This window comes from Euleptes europaea, chromosome 18 (assembly GCF_029931775.1).
Source record: "Euleptes europaea isolate rEulEur1 chromosome 18, rEulEur1.hap1, whole genome shotgun sequence".
In the NCBI taxonomy this organism is placed as follows: domain Eukaryota; kingdom Metazoa; phylum Chordata; class Lepidosauria; order Squamata; family Sphaerodactylidae; genus Euleptes; species Euleptes europaea.
This window is the reverse complement of record NC_079329.1, coordinates 1,868,855-1,883,634: the sequence shown is the minus strand read 5'-3', so window position 1 is coordinate 1,883,634 and position 14,780 is coordinate 1,868,855. Positions and strand designations below refer to the sequence as shown.

Sequence of the window (14,780 nt, the reverse complement as noted above, 5' to 3'; positions counted from 1 at the left end):
TGACTTTTTATTTATGTTATTTATAGTCCGCCTTTGTCATTGGTTCTCAAAGCAGATTACACAGGGCAAGCCGGTACAATAAACAGGGTGGAAATCTAAAAAACGGTGCAATAGCATTTCTCGCTCTCTTAAAACAGTGCAATAGCATTTCTCTCTCTCTCTCTTTTTTAACTAAGTTTTTATTTTTATTTTAAAAGCTCATGACACAAAACATGACAAAAAAACAAACACAATACATTAGAACACACAAACATAAACTAACATAACAAAACCAATCTGGATGCAACCAGAGGTGAAATAAAGCATAAGCATTAACATGACAAGGAGCCCTGTGGCGCAGAGTGTTAAGCTGCAGTACTGCACTCAAAAGCTCTGCTCACGACCTGCGTTCGATCCCGACGGAAGTCTATTTCAGGTAGCCGGCTCAAGGTCGACTCAGCCTTCCATCCTGCCGAGGTCGGTCAAATGAGTACCCAGCTTGCTGGGGGTAAAGGGAAGATGACTGGGGAAGGCACTGGCAAACCACCCCGCAAACAAAGTCTGCCTTGGAAACGTCAGGATGTGACGTCACCCCATGGGTCAGGAATGACCCGGTGCTTGCGCAGGGGACCTTTACCTTTATTAACATGACAACATTAAACAAATGCAAAAATTACATAGCAGGAACCTACTTACAGCACCAGATAGTACAAATTATACACAGTGGTACTGTCTACGGTCTGTAACCCCTGTACCCTGAGCTTCTTTCTGAACCCCAGTGTTACAGTGCCGCCCTATTTCCTGTGCAAAAGGCTGCGCTGAACAATATCCTGGTGCAATGAGTCCCACAAGCCCATTGGGTGAAGGACTTCCTTCCCCCCAATCCTGAACCAAGTGCTCATCACCTCCTTTGAAAGCTCTGAGGTTCTAGTATTGTGACAGAAGAAAAAGTTCTTTCTCCACTTCTGTCAACCTATGCATAATTTCAGAAATTGTTATTATCAGGGGGAGGGGCTGTGGCTCAGTTTATAGAGTATCTACTTGGCATGCAGAAGGTCCCAGGTTCAATCCCCGGCATCTCCAGTTAAAGGAACTAGGCAAGTAGGTGATGTGAAAGACCCCTTCCTGAGACCCTGGAGAGCTGCTGCCAGTCTGAGTAGACAATACTGACTTTGATTAGGGTTGCCAGGTCCCTCTTTGCCACTGGCAGGAGATTTTGGGGGTGGAGCCTGAGGAGGGCGGGGTTTGAGGAGTGGAGGGACTTTAATGCTATAGAGTCTAATTGCCAAAGCAGCCATTTTCTCCAGGTGATCTCTATTGGCTGGAGATCAGTTGTAATAGCAGGAGATCTCCAGCTATTACCTGGAGGTTGGCAACCTTAACTTTGATGGACCAAGGATCTGATTCAGTATAAGGTAGCTTCATGTGTTCATGTGGTAGCATGCCCCCCTTTCGTTGTCTTTGATCTATGGCAGGGGTATCCAACCTTTTTGAGCACATGGGCACCTTTGGAGATCTGACCCAGGGTGGAGGCCACAACCTCCAAAATGGCTGCTGCAGGAGGCGGAGCCACACACACAGAGGAAGCCCAAGTGAAGAGGAGTGAATAAACAATACGCTGGGGAAGAGGGGTGGAGAAAAGGAAAGCGGGATGGCAGCTGCCACTAAAACAACATTACAGTCAACCAGATCTTCAGGGGCCAATCAGAAACCCTGCTTGGCAAAAGCCCCACCCACTTTATAAAAACACGGGCGCCAACACATGGTCTTGGTGGGTGCCATGGCAAGGATCCCTGATCTATGCTAAAAAAAAAAAAAAACCAGCCCTTTACCCATTCCTTGCTTCAGCCTGTGGAATGGGTGGGCTGCTACTTTCTGTCCAAGAAACCACAAGCAAGCCTTTCGTGCCAGGCAGCCTCCTTTCTGGGCGTGCCCTTGCAAGCCCTCTGCTCCACATTGCTAGCAACTGGACCTGTCCCTTCACGTGGCCCCAGAGGGGCACCGTCAGCCCGAGAGAAGATGCACTTTGTCGGGGATGTGTGTGTGTATGTGAAGTCCAAACAGCACAGAAAAGGGAGCCTCTAACAGCCAGCAGTTTCCTTGTGACCCCGCAAAGACCCCTGGCCCCTTTATTCTGGCCCTCTGCTTTTGTGTAGAGCTGCAGTCCATTAAATCTTCGGCTAGAAATCTTGGAAGCCACAAAACTCCCATTTCTTCTCGCTGCAAAGGAGTTGTTGACATGGCTCCTAACCACAGGCAAAAGACCACAGAAGAGCAAGCGGTTTCTTTTTCGAAACGTGGTTCTGGCCTGAAAGCAGTGGGGACTGTCCCTCCCCCCCCCCATTAGCACAGTAGCTTAACCCATTCTTCTCCTCTCTCAGTCGTTTCGATGCTGTAAGATTAATGCTTTGCAGCAAGAAGAAACAGGAGTTTTGTGAAATTATCAGCCAGCCATAAAGGAAACACCCCCCACCCACCCACTGTATGGGACTGACCTATTTCTTAGCGGTGGCGGAAAGGGCTGTCAAGTGGCAACCAGCTTCTGGCAACCCTGTAGGGGTTTCAAGGCAAGAGACATTCAGAGGTGGTTTGCCATTGCCTGCCTCTGCATAGCAACCCTGGACTTCCTTGGTGGACTCCCATCCAAGTAACTCACCAGGACCGACCCATCTTAGCTTCTGAGATCAGATGAGATCCGGCTAGCCTGGGCCATCCAGGTCAAGGCAAGAGACAGTCAGAGGTGGTTTGCCATGGCCTGCCTCTGCGTAGCAACCTTGGACTTCCTTCATGGCCTCTCAACCAAATACTTACCAGGGCCGACCCTGTTTCGCTTCTGAGACTGGGCAAGCCAGGTCAAAACCTTCTGAAGGTTTTGTTCAGAGGGCCAGCCTGCCTGCCTCCACATAACACGCCATTTGCACCTCAACACACCACCATTATACATTCTACCTGTGAACGATGCCTGTTTCTTATGTAGCTGTTGTATACACTGTGTACAAGAACTACACAGCAGGCATACAAGGAGCAGAAAAAGCTAGAAAACAGAGCCCAGAGAACTGACAGGACCCCCCCAAAGAATAAAAAGCTCTGAAGAGGAAGCCCTCCCTCCTCCCTGGGGTAAGCACAGCTGGATTTCTGGAGGCACAAGGCAGCCAGAGTGAGTCAGGCCGGGCCCTGCAGATTGCTTGGGGGGAGCAGGTCACTGAGTAGCCCCCTCCCTTGAGTTAGCAGCTCCTGTGACTCACATAACCCTTCTCAGGGGTGGTGGCGGCCAGGGCCCGTGTTCACTGGGGTGGGTGGAGGGCAGTATAAGCATGGAGAGAAGAGAAGGAGAGAGGAGATGGAAACCACCAAAGATCTCCAAGCCCCCATCTCCCCAAGAAAGAAGACCTTGGAGTAATAACAACACATACACACCCTGTTTGCCTTTTAGGATACTGTGCTTAGAGTTGCCAGCTCCAGGTTGGGAAATTCTTGGAGATTTGGGGGTGGAGCCTGGGGAGTGTCAGGGTTGGGGAGTGGAGGGGCTTCCATGGGGCATAACTTCGTACGTCCACCCTCCAAAGCAGCCATTTTCTCTAGGGGAGCTGATCTCTGTAGTCTGGAGATCAGTTGTAATTCCAGGAGATCTCCAGGCCCCACCTGGAGGTTGGCAACCCTAGTCTGCTTACATAGCTACTCTAATTGTTAGCACCAGCCTGAACAGAGGAGCATTTAGGGAGGCGGTTGCCACACTCCTCACAGGCTCAACAATCTATTTACAAATCTTGAGCGGTTTCTCATTTATCAACTGAAATGGCCCCCTGCCTTCTCTCTCTTGGGGAGGGGGGGGAAACTTCTCATCCCATGTACCCTATATGGTGCTCCCTCACCAGCTGGAGAGAATCCAGAACAAACTTTGCCTTGCCCAAGAAGTGGGAGGGTTGTGGGGCCGCAGGGCAGGGCAGGGGCCGTGAAAGGTCGCCTGCTTTCTAGCCCAAGTGAGCCCTGGGAGCCATTTGCCCTGCGTCAGCCATGGAATGCGTTATCCGTCAAGCCACAAGGGAGGACTGCGACCCCCTCATGGGCTTGATGCGGGTGAGTTGTGCCCAGCTGGGACTGGGGACCAGGGACTCGTGCTGGATCAAGGCTTCATTTCCAAACGGAGAGGTTGTGTGGCTTCAGCCCAGAGAAAGCCGGGTGCCCTCATCTCTGGCGTCTCTTGGCTGGTTGTGGTTAATCATTCGGCAGGCTAGTGCATTCTGCATATGCTCCAGAGCACTCTTGCCTTGGTTATTTCTTGTGTAATAGGCGGTGACCCAGCCCCCCCCCCCCCCCGGCAACTCCCGGTTGAAGAAGGTTGTCCCCAGTGAATTTTATGTCTTGCAAGTGTTAAAAGATTCCTAGCTGCAAGGGTGGGGTGGGGAAATCACAGCCTTTTAAATACATCTAGTCTCTGTTCATGTTTCCCTAGGAAATTGCAGAGTTTCACCACTTGCTGGACGAAGTAACCATAAACTCTCAAGGTTAGGATTTTTATAGACCATATGGGCATTGGGGGAGGGGCCAGGATAAACAATCGAGAAATCTCTCCCAATGCCATCCTCATCCTCCAGGCAAATATAAGCTCCAGGGGTATGGAGTGAAGCGGGTCGTGCTGTTCAGATGACAGGCTCTTAGAATGTATCACTTACTGAGAAGGGAAGTTATCTTATTCAGCCAGTCATCGAGTAAGCAGGACTCAACAACTTTACCTACTTTTAAAAAGCAAGTCTTTTTATTGATATACTTCTAGTAAAATATGTGTAAATACAGATTATCAAGTCTTTAACACTTCTATAAAAACTCTTGTCAAAGTACAATGTATGTATTTACAATGTATGAAGTAAAAGCAAGCAAGTCTTATATACTATTCAGTTTCAAAATCCAACTTCTAAAATATAACAGTCAAATTATTCTGATTCAGTTCAAAGTATCTAATTCATAAAGTCTAGAGTAATATATTTAAGCCATACATACCAGTCAGCCTTTTCTTGAGAGCCTTTGGAAGGTTCTGATTCTCTGGGCTTACTGTGGCTGTATTTATACTGTTTCAGACTCATTAAGAGTGTTGATTTTACCATCAGGAGGGCTATCTTCCTCCCCACTTTCAGATAACATGAGCAGTGCAATAATGTACAGTTGCAGCTGTTCAGGTTATTAGCTTCTCCCCATGACCAAATATGGGCTTCCTTTCCTTTCGGTCTATTTTGCTTAAAGTATAAATCATTTCTGAGCTCCATGATCATTCCATACACTCAATTTTCATACCATTCTCATCTTCAGTACAGTACGCATTAAATGAGACTATTTAGAAATCTACAATACAATATATAACTATATAAATCATAAAACACAATTATTGCTCACATTTTAACATGTAACCATCTGGTCAGTAGGAAACATAGCCTTCAGCAAGGTTATAGAGAGCAAGAAGCTTACTGCACTTATAGCCTTGAGGTCTTTGAGTAGACCTTCTCAAGGTTTGAGGATAGCAGGACTTTTCTGCTCTTGAGATATGAGCAGCTGGCAGCTGAATCAGGAAGGGTAATTTCAGATACACCTTTCTGGCAGATAGTGAAGAATGTTCTTCTCCCTTCAAGGACAAGACCAGGGTAAGTTAGTTAGCTCTTGAAAGAATTCAGACCTTGAGAGAATTCAGTCAGCCTGTTATAAGGACATTTGCATTTTGCAAGCTGTTGCCAGGCTTTTCATTACACAAACCTCTGCAGTTTGTGGTTCAGTTTGTATGTTGTGTTCAAGCGCTACATGGAATTAATTCTGCACATGTACACAAAATACCATAATTATGTCAGAGACCGTGACAGAGTTGCCCCATGTTTTTTGTCTCCATTCCCCCCTCCCCTTGACTCTCACCTGTGGGCTGTGGCTCAGTGGTAGAGTCTCTGCTTGGCACGCAGAAGGTCCCAAGTTCAATCTCCAGTTAAAGGGACTGGGCAAGTAGGTGATGTGAAAGACCCCTGCCTGAGACCCTGGAGAGCCGCTGCCGGTCTGAGTAGACAATACTGACTTGGGGGGACCAAGGGTCTGAGGGTCTGATTCAGTAGAAGGCAGCTTCATGTGTTCGTCATCAGAGGAACCGAAGTCAGCAGGGCCCTTCCTGCCCCACTTCCTTTATCAGTGGGCCTGACGGCTCCTCCTCATTCCCAAAGAGTGGCTGTTGCCATGGGATTGGAAAAGCTGCCCAGGAACTCTCTCCCCACGAAGTGAAGCCAGCCCCCTGCTCCCTCTCCTGGGGGAACTCAGCTTCTACCCATACCTGGGACTGCCGTAGCTTACCTTCAGAAATACCATGAAGATCCTTGTGTTGTAGCGGCAGCTGCTGCCAAAGCAACATTTTAAAAAATCTGCAGTCAATTAAATCTCCCATGAACAATAGCCCCACCTGGCCCTGCCCACGTTGGGGACCTTGGCTGTATATGTATGGCTGTAATCACCCCACAAGGCAAAGCCCTTCGTCTTGCTTCTGCTCCAAATCTAGTTTTCCCAATCTCCCCTGGTGTGTGTTCATATCCATTCTCCCCACCCCAATCATAGCAGGAAGCCGAAGTGCATACCAACCAGCCCTGGCCCTTTCTGCCAAGACAAGGGTGTCGTAAATCCTTCCTTCTTTCTTGTTGATCCTTCCAGTTTTAAAGACTGATGGCTTTGGTGAAGACCCCTTCTTCAAGTGCATCCTGGCTGAATTGCCTGCAGAAAAGGGAGGCAAAGCAGGTAAACCAGCACCCCTGTCTTTTCAGAGCCCTTACAGAAGAAATGGGTGGAAAGGAGGTGTCTCCTCATTGTCTGTGAATTATAAAGTAGAGTGGAGAACAGATAGCTGTGGGTGCTGTGATAAGTATTGCAGATATCTAGTTGCATTATTGACTGGAGAATATTTACTTCGGCCGTCCAGTTGAAGGAGAGGTGAACCAGGTTGAATAGCTCCAGTTTTTGACCTTAGTGAACGTCTGAGAAGAATCAGGTAAGTGCAAAGGGATGCATGAAAGGTGAACTGGAAGTCAGGTCCTGTGGGGTTTTGCAACAGGTGGAATCTGATGTTTCACCTTGGAGTAACTTTCCTCAGAATTTATACTCATTACACAATGAATGAATGTATCAGCACTGCAGTGTCAAACAGCGCAAGGGGAAATACAGCGACCTGCTCCCCCCTGCATAAAAAATGGATTGTGTGCTTAATCCCAATATAGCTCGCCCCATTGGCTTCGCCCTGTATTTCTTTGGGTACAGCGTCCTTCATGGGAGAATCGTGTTCTTGGAGAGCCTGTATGTGGCGTCAGAATTCAGAGGTACGTTAAGGACTTCGGCTGGAAAGGCTGGGCCCTAGGCAGAATTCAGGAGTCTGTTGATAGTGTGTCTCTGAACATGGAGGTTCTTACCTACTGATGACCTGCAGAAAATAATTCTGGGTGTCTCCCCCATAGGTTGCAACGTATGGGCTGGGAAATTCCTGGAGATTTGGGGACAGAGTCTGGGGAGGGAGGTGTTTGGGGAAGGGAGGGACCTCAATGGGGTATAATGCTATAGAGCCCCACCCTCCAGAACAGCCACTTCCTCCAGAGCACTGCTTCCCAACCAGGGGTCCGTGGACCCCCAGGGGTCCGCGAGAACTAAATTAAGGTCCACAAAACAAAGTTATAAACCCATAATAAATTAATATTTTCAGTTAAAAGTTCTCTATTATAAAATATATATTTTCAAATATTATTCTAAGTTTAATGTTTAACTAACACTTATGATTAAAGTTTATTTTCAAATTCTCGGAATTTTTATTTTGAATCTTGGGGTCCCTGCACCGAACAAAAAAGTCCTAGTGGTCCCTGGTCAAAAAAAGGTTGGGAACCACTGCTCCAGAGGAACTGAACTCTGCCATCTGGAGATCCGTTGTAATTCCGGGAGATCTCTGGGAGGAGGAGGAGGAAGAGTTGGTTTTCATACGCCGACTTTCTCTACTACTCAAGGGAGACTCAAACCGGCTTGCAATCACCTTCCCTCTCCCTCCCCACAACAGACACCCTGTGAGGTAGGTGGGGCTGAGAGAGCTGTAAGAGAGCTGTGACTAGCCCAAGGTCACCCAGCTGGCTTCGTGTGTAGGAGTGGGGAAACCAACCCAGTGTGGAGGAGTGGGGGGATCAAATCCGGTTTGCCAGATCAGACTCCACCGCTCCAAACCACCGCTCTTAACCACTACACCATCCTTTGGAGGATGGACTCTGTGGCATTGTACCCCACTGAGGTCCCTGTCCTCCCCAGGCTTCGCCCTCAATACTCCGGGAATTTTCCAACCTGGAGCTGTGAGCTGTGACTCATGAAAGCTCCTACCCTGCCAGAAATTTTGTTAGTCTTTAAGGTGCTTCTGGATCCCCCCCTCCTACTTTACCCCCATGCTGTTCTTGAGAGTCCACTGACCCCCCCCCCAGGAACAAAATGTTGGGGGGAGGGTGTCAGGAGAAAGCAGCAGGAAGAATAAGCAGGAAAGTCCTGCTCTGAGAAGTCTGTGGGTACACACAACTATGTTTGCTTTCTGGAGGAAATAATTATTGTCTTTTAAAACATTATTTTGGACAAAATCTCATTTTTATGCGCTTAAAAAATACTGACCTCCCCCGCCCCCACTTATCTTTGTTAGGAAAAGGAATTGGAGTGAAATTACTGGGCAAGGTGGCAGAGGTGAGTTCCCCATTGTCTTGTGATTGTGCGGATGTGCGGGCTGCAAGGGAGGGCTTTGCATGGGACCAGGCCCTCTTCCCCCAAAAAAACGCTTTTGCAGTTCTCAGTTCAAGTTAGTGCGTATGATACAGCCTTGAGCCCTGAACAGCCACTCCCACCTTGAATAAACAGGCATATCTCTTTCATGCTCCCGCCTGGACGGCCAGTGCCTTTACACTACCAAAATAAGCCTTTACAACTAGCAAAAATTCAACAGGCAAAGCTTTTCTCATCGCCACCTCTATACCTGGTGGGTTTCTGCCTGTTGCGCTAAAGATAGGAGTCTTGACTGAATGACATAAGAGTTAGGAAGCTGGTTTGTAACTGTTGAAAATGTTGTATACCATACCCTGATGTCTCAGCTGTGTGGCCCGTTATACCTTGCTGGGGGGGGGGGTTCCCCTTTGCTTCAGGGTCAGATCCAGGTCTTCTGCCCCCCCTAAACAAGGAACACTGATTGCCTGCTGGAGTCGGCTGGGGGCACTTCATGCCCAGGAGGGGAGGACAGTCACCTACCATGCTGCTGAGCCTAGCATTGCCATTCCTAGCTTGGGAAATTCCTGGAGATTTGGGTGTGTGTGTCTAGGGAGGGAGTGCAGTTTCTCCTGGCTAGACTCTATGGTATATCATAGACTGCACTCTCCGAAGCATCCATTTTCTCTGGGGAGCTGATCTCTGTCATCTGGAGATAGTAACTCCAGGAGATCTCCAGGCCCCAGCTGGAGGTTGTCAAGAATGACCAGTACACACTCAAGTATAAACGATTCTCAGTATTAATCTATAATATTAACATACAACCAAACCATGTGAAACTGAGTGACAAATAACCCTAATACACAAACGTGATAAATACATACAACCTAAAGTTCTATACATGCAATCACTCAAAGATCATACAAGTTACAAGTAATACATATGAGCAAGCCACAAGCAGCAGCAAATCATAATGGAAAGCGTATTGGCCCAAAAATTAACGTCAACTCTGCCACACATCAGCACCCTCCTCTGCCTGATGCCCCACATGGTTACTTGTGTGTGTGGGGGGACGCCCTGCTCTGCCTTGGAAGTGCTGACCTGCCCGGTGACCCGTTGTCCGCTCTCTGCCCTGTCCAGATCGCCCTGGCTGCCGGGTGCAAGGAGGTGAGGTTTGTGGCGATGGAGTGGAACAGTCCGGCCAAGGACTTCTACCTCCGCCTGGGGGCCAAGGACATGACCCAGTCGCACCAGCAGTGGCACAGCATGGAGCTGAGCGGAGAGGCCTTGCAAAGGCTGGCACAGAAGGGAAGGCGCAGCCCTGGGGGGGCCCTCGGGTCCAGCTCAGGCCAAGCCCAGCAACCATAGCCCTGAGCCCATAACCGCACCACACAGGGCTTATGCCCCCCTGCCACCCCACACCCCTTCCTTTGCAGAAAAGCCTTTGAACTTTCCCCACACGTCGTCGTAGAAGGTAGTTTGAGAATGGCCGTCTCCTAGCTGAAGGGCCGTCTTCTCTAGGGTTGCCAGGTCCCTCTTCGCCACTAGCGGGAGGTTTTTGGGGCAGAGCCTGAGGAGGGCAGGGTTTGGAGAGGGACTTCAATGGGAGTCCACCCTCCAAAGCGGCTGTTTTCTCCAGGGGAACTGATCTTTGTTGCCTGGAGATCAGTTGTAATAGCAAGAGATCTCCAGCTACCACCTGGAGCCTGGCAACCCTAGTAAACAAGGCAGGCCCTTTTCAGTGGCAGCCCCTCAGTTATGGAACAGCCTCCCCAGGGAGGTGCACCTGCCCCCCACTTCTGTTTTGAAGACGGTTTTGTTTAGGACTGCATTTGATTAAAGCAGTCTTACACTGTGATTTAAAAAAATGTTTAATGTAATTTCATGCGATTAATTTTTTGTTACTTGATTTATATTGAAAACCACATTGTGCTCTGCAAGGAAGCAAGGTGGCTAATAAAGATTTTAAATAAATAACTAAATAAAATTAAAATAAATACATTGTTGGAAAAATCAAACGGCTTTGACTGGAGTGGCATTTGCTCCACGGTGCTCTTTGCAATGGACCTGTGGAATGGAAAAAACCAAACCTGCAGTCCTGGACTTTCTCTATTACGGTTAGTAGGCAAACTATAAACAGGAGAAATTTTGCATTTTTATCGTGGTCCAATTTTTTTCCTATGTCTCAGCAGGGCTAGTGTGTTCTTTATAGGAATAGTCTAGGGTGCCATCTAGTGGCAGGTTCACACACACACACACACACACACACACACACACACACACACACACATATAAAGGTGAAATCCAGGAAATGTTCCCACTTGCTCCAATCTCAGCAAGCCACAAATCTTCAGTCATTTTGGAAGACAGAAAAAAGCCAGCAGTAAAAGATGATGACTCAATAAAGGAAGCCACAGCCTTCAATTTGCAAGATCTGAATAAGGCTGTCAAAGATAGGACATTTTGCAGGACTTTCATTCATAGGGTTGCCATGAGTCGAAAGCGACTTGACGGCACTTAACACACACACAAAAGATGGTGTTAACATCCAGGGTTATAAAAAAACAGAAGGCTTTAAAAAAAATACTTGTTTTAGTTGATCGGTGGGAGTTTATTGGGTTTTAATGGGTCAGGTAAAGGTAAAGGTAGTCCCCTGTGCAAGCACCAGGTCATTCCTGACCCATGGGGTGATGTCACATTCCGACATTTACTAGGCAGACTTTTGTTTACGGGGTGGTTTGCAAGTGCCATCCCCAGTTGTCTTCCCTTTACCCCCAGCAAGCTGGGTCCTCATTTTACTGACCTCGGAAGGATGGAAGGCTGAGTCAACCTTGAGCCGGCTACCTGAAACCAACTTCTGTCGGGACTGAACTCAGGTTGTGAGCAGAGCTTGGACTATAGTACTGCAGCTTACCACTCTGCGCCACAGGGCTCAAGAGGCATGAGTCACCTGAAAGTTGTTTTGTGAGCTTCATCCTCCGCTCTGCCATTCCTCTCCCCGGTCACCAGCTTGTGTGGGCAAATCCGACTGTCAGAGAGAAGTCATCCCTGACCCCTGGGGTGACGTCACATCCCGACGTTTACTAGGCAGACTGTGTTTATGGGGTGGTTTGCCAGTGCCTTCCCCAGTCTTCTTCCCTTTACCCCCAGCAAGCTGGGTACTCATTTTACTGCCCTCAGAAGGACGGAAGGCTGAGTCAACCTTGAGCCGGCTACCTGAAACCGACTTCCGTTGGGATCGAGGTCGTGAGCGGAGCTTGGACTGCAGTACTGCAGCTTACCACTCTGCGCCACGGGGCTCGTATTTTAATGGGTTATTACAGGTTTAAAAACCCTGACCAGGGTGGCCCAGGTGAACCGATCTCCTCAGATCTCGTAATCGAAGCAGGGTCAGCCCTGGTTGGTACTTGGATTGGAGACCACCACGGAAGTCCAGGGTTGCTACACAGAGGCAGGCAATGGCAAACCCCCTCTGGATGTCTCTTGTCTTGAACACCTTATGGGATTGCCATAAATGAGCTGTGACTTGACAGCAGTTTCCACAACCACAGGTTTAAAATCTTTCTTTCCTTGCCTTGGACTTTAGCCTGAAGTGGATTTAAACAATTTGTAAAAAACAAAAATAATTGAACCAATCTAATACTGGCGTAGAGTGGTAAGCTGCAGTACTGCAGTCCAAGCTCTGCTCTACTCTGACCAGAAGCCACCCTCCAGGGTCTAGGCAGAGAAAGGTATTTCACATCACCTCCTGCCTGGTCTTTTTAACTGGAGGTGCGGGGGATTGAACCTGGGACCTTTTGCATGCTAAGCAGATGCTCTACCAATGAGCCACGGCCATCGCCCCAAATACTACCCTACTGAGACCCATAAATAGGAATCAAATGAGGGTTTTCCTCATTTGCTCCACACTGATGGGGGAGAAGAGGCCACCTGGAAGGAGGCTGGCCACTTAGAGGAAGGGAACCAGGGAAGAGGAGAGGGAGCAGGCGGGCTTCTGCCCCCATCCATGGCCAGGTGGTGGGTTTGGGGGGCTGCTAAGGAGAGGCAGAGCAGGGGAAAGACAGGTCTGGCTGATGGGGCTCACCTGGGTTTTCCTCTTGCATGAGCCGTGAATCCCTCTGGAGCAGGCCCCATATTCATCTGGGGAAAGGAGAGAGGCGCCAGACTCTTGGGCCCCATTTCTCGTTAAGGGGGGGGCGAGATAGAATTTACATTCAAGTAGCCAGCCCAACTGGGGCAGAGCCCTTGGCCTGCGTTTCAACCCACCCCCGCTTTCCCTCCACTAAGGGGGGTAATTAAAACAAAAACTCATCACGTTTAATCTCCATCAAGGGAAAGGTCAGGAGATGCGTGATGGACCCCCTGCGATAGGGACCCCTCGTCACAGACCAGTTAACCCTTGATGCACAAAACCCCAAAGAAGAAAGAGGGCTTTCAGCCACTTGGAGGCCCAAGCAGGAAGGACAGGGGCGAGGGGGGTGGACCAATACAGGGAGCCAGCAACTGTGCATTCGTTTTCGGAGCTGGAGAAAGGCAATCCCAGCGGCGGGAACAGCAGAGGGACCTGGACCTTTTTAGCTCGTAAACACAGGAGAAGACCGGGTGGATCAGATCAGTGGTGAGCCTAGTGCAGCATCCCATTTCATGCAGCGGCCAAAGAGATGCCCCCAGAAGGCCGAGAGCCAGAACACAACGGTGAACACCTCCCTCTGGTGCCCTGTGCAGTGGAGGTCAGCAGGTGACTGACATCTTTAAAATGATTGTTGGGGCAGGGGAGCAGAGGTCCTGACTGAGAGCAGGTTCAAATCCCCTCTTGGGCTTTTTGTAGTCCAAGTGACCACTTAGGGGTTCTCAAAAGTCAGGCTTCTTGGGTGGGACTGTGGGATGTACTTCAGTGTATACTTCATGTCCTGACTTGGATGGCCCAGGCTAGCTCGATCTTGGAAGATAAGCAGGGTCAGCCCTGGTTAGTACTTGGATGAGAGACCACAAAGGAAGACCAGAGGCTACGCAGAAGCAGGCAGTGGCCAACCCACCTCTGTTCCTCTCTTGCCTTGAAAACCCTACGGGATTGCCATACATCAGCTGTGTCTTGATGACACTCTCCACCACGATAGTTCATACTGTTGTAAGCAGGATCCTGTCATTTAATTTTTGCATCATTTAACAGGTCATGCTAATACTTCTGCTTTGTTTCCATTCTGTTTATGTTTCTGGTTGGTTCCAGATTCATACAATTCAAATCCTACTGATCTGCCTATTGAATGCCCTGTGCTGCTGCTTGTATTGATTTTAAGAAGAGGCTAGATGGCCATCTGTCAGCAATGCTGATTCTATGACCTTAGGCAGTTCATGAGAGGGAGGGCATCTTGGCCATCTTCTGGGCATGGAGTAGGGGGTCACTGGGGGTGTGGGGGGAGGTAGTTTTGAATTTCCTGCATTGTGCAGGGGGTTGGACTAGATGACCCTGGTGGTCCCTTCCAACTCTATGATTCTATGACTTAATTTGTATAAATGGCCTTGAGTCCCAGAAAGAAAAGTGGACTATAAATGATGTAAACAAATAAATCTGTGGAATCTCACAATTCTGCAGCCACCTATAAGCTACTTTTTTGATCTGCAGGGGGTCGGGTGGGGAGAGATACCTCCATTGCTATTAGAAAGAAGGACTGTGAAGCAGATTCACCCGTGGCCAATAATCCAGGAGATGGAGCTGCATTAAATACTAGCCAGGTTTTATTCTGAATACATGAAGCTGCCTTATACTGAATCAAACCCCTGGTCCATCAAAGTCAGTATTGTCTACTCAGACCAGCAGTGGCTCTTCAGGGTCTCAGGCAGGGGTCTTTTGCATCACCTACTTGCCCGTTCCCTTTAACTAGAGATGCCAAGGATTGAACCTGGGACCTTCTGCATGCCAAGCGGAGGCTCTGCCACTGAGCCACAGCCCCTCCCTCTCTGGCAACGGCTTTTGCAGACTTTGCCACCTGGCTTGTGTTAGTCTTTAAGGTGTTTGATGGAGTGCTGGAAGAAAGTCCTATATTTCTAAAAAGGCAGTATCTGTATACCTCCCCTCCCAG

The 14,780-nt window shown here is 48.7% G+C and overlaps 1 protein-coding gene across 1 annotated transcript; it reads left to right on the top strand.

Annotated features, from left to right (window-relative positions):
- Positions 1-3,993: 3,993 nt before the first annotated feature.
- Positions 3,994-10,068, top strand: LOC130490132 (thialysine N-epsilon-acetyltransferase-like). The gene is made up of 6 exons (XM_056863944.1): positions 3,994-4,056; positions 4,433-4,484; positions 6,649-6,732; positions 7,209-7,307; positions 8,648-8,688; positions 9,841-10,068. The coding sequence occupies exons 1-6, from the start codon at positions 3,994-3,996 to the stop codon at positions 10,066-10,068; spliced, it is 567 nt and encodes a 188-aa protein (XP_056719922.1).
- Positions 10,069-14,780: the final 4,712 nt, after the last annotated feature.

What these genes read in the sequence shown, in the direction of transcription:
- LOC130490132 (XM_056863944.1), top strand. Translation starts at nt 3,994, where the DNA reads ATGGAATGCGTTATCCGTCAAGCCACAAGGGAGGACTGCGACCCCCTC. An exon ending in AGTAACCATAAACTCTCAAG is followed by an intron (nt 4,485 to 6,648) that starts GTTAGGATTTTT and finishes TGATCCTTCCAG; the next exon opens with TTTTAAAGACTGATGGCTTT. An exon ending in TACTGGGCAAGGTGGCAGAG is followed by an intron (nt 8,689 to 9,840) that starts GTGAGTTCCCCA and finishes TGCCCTGTCCAG; the next exon opens with ATCGCCCTGGCTGCCGGGTG.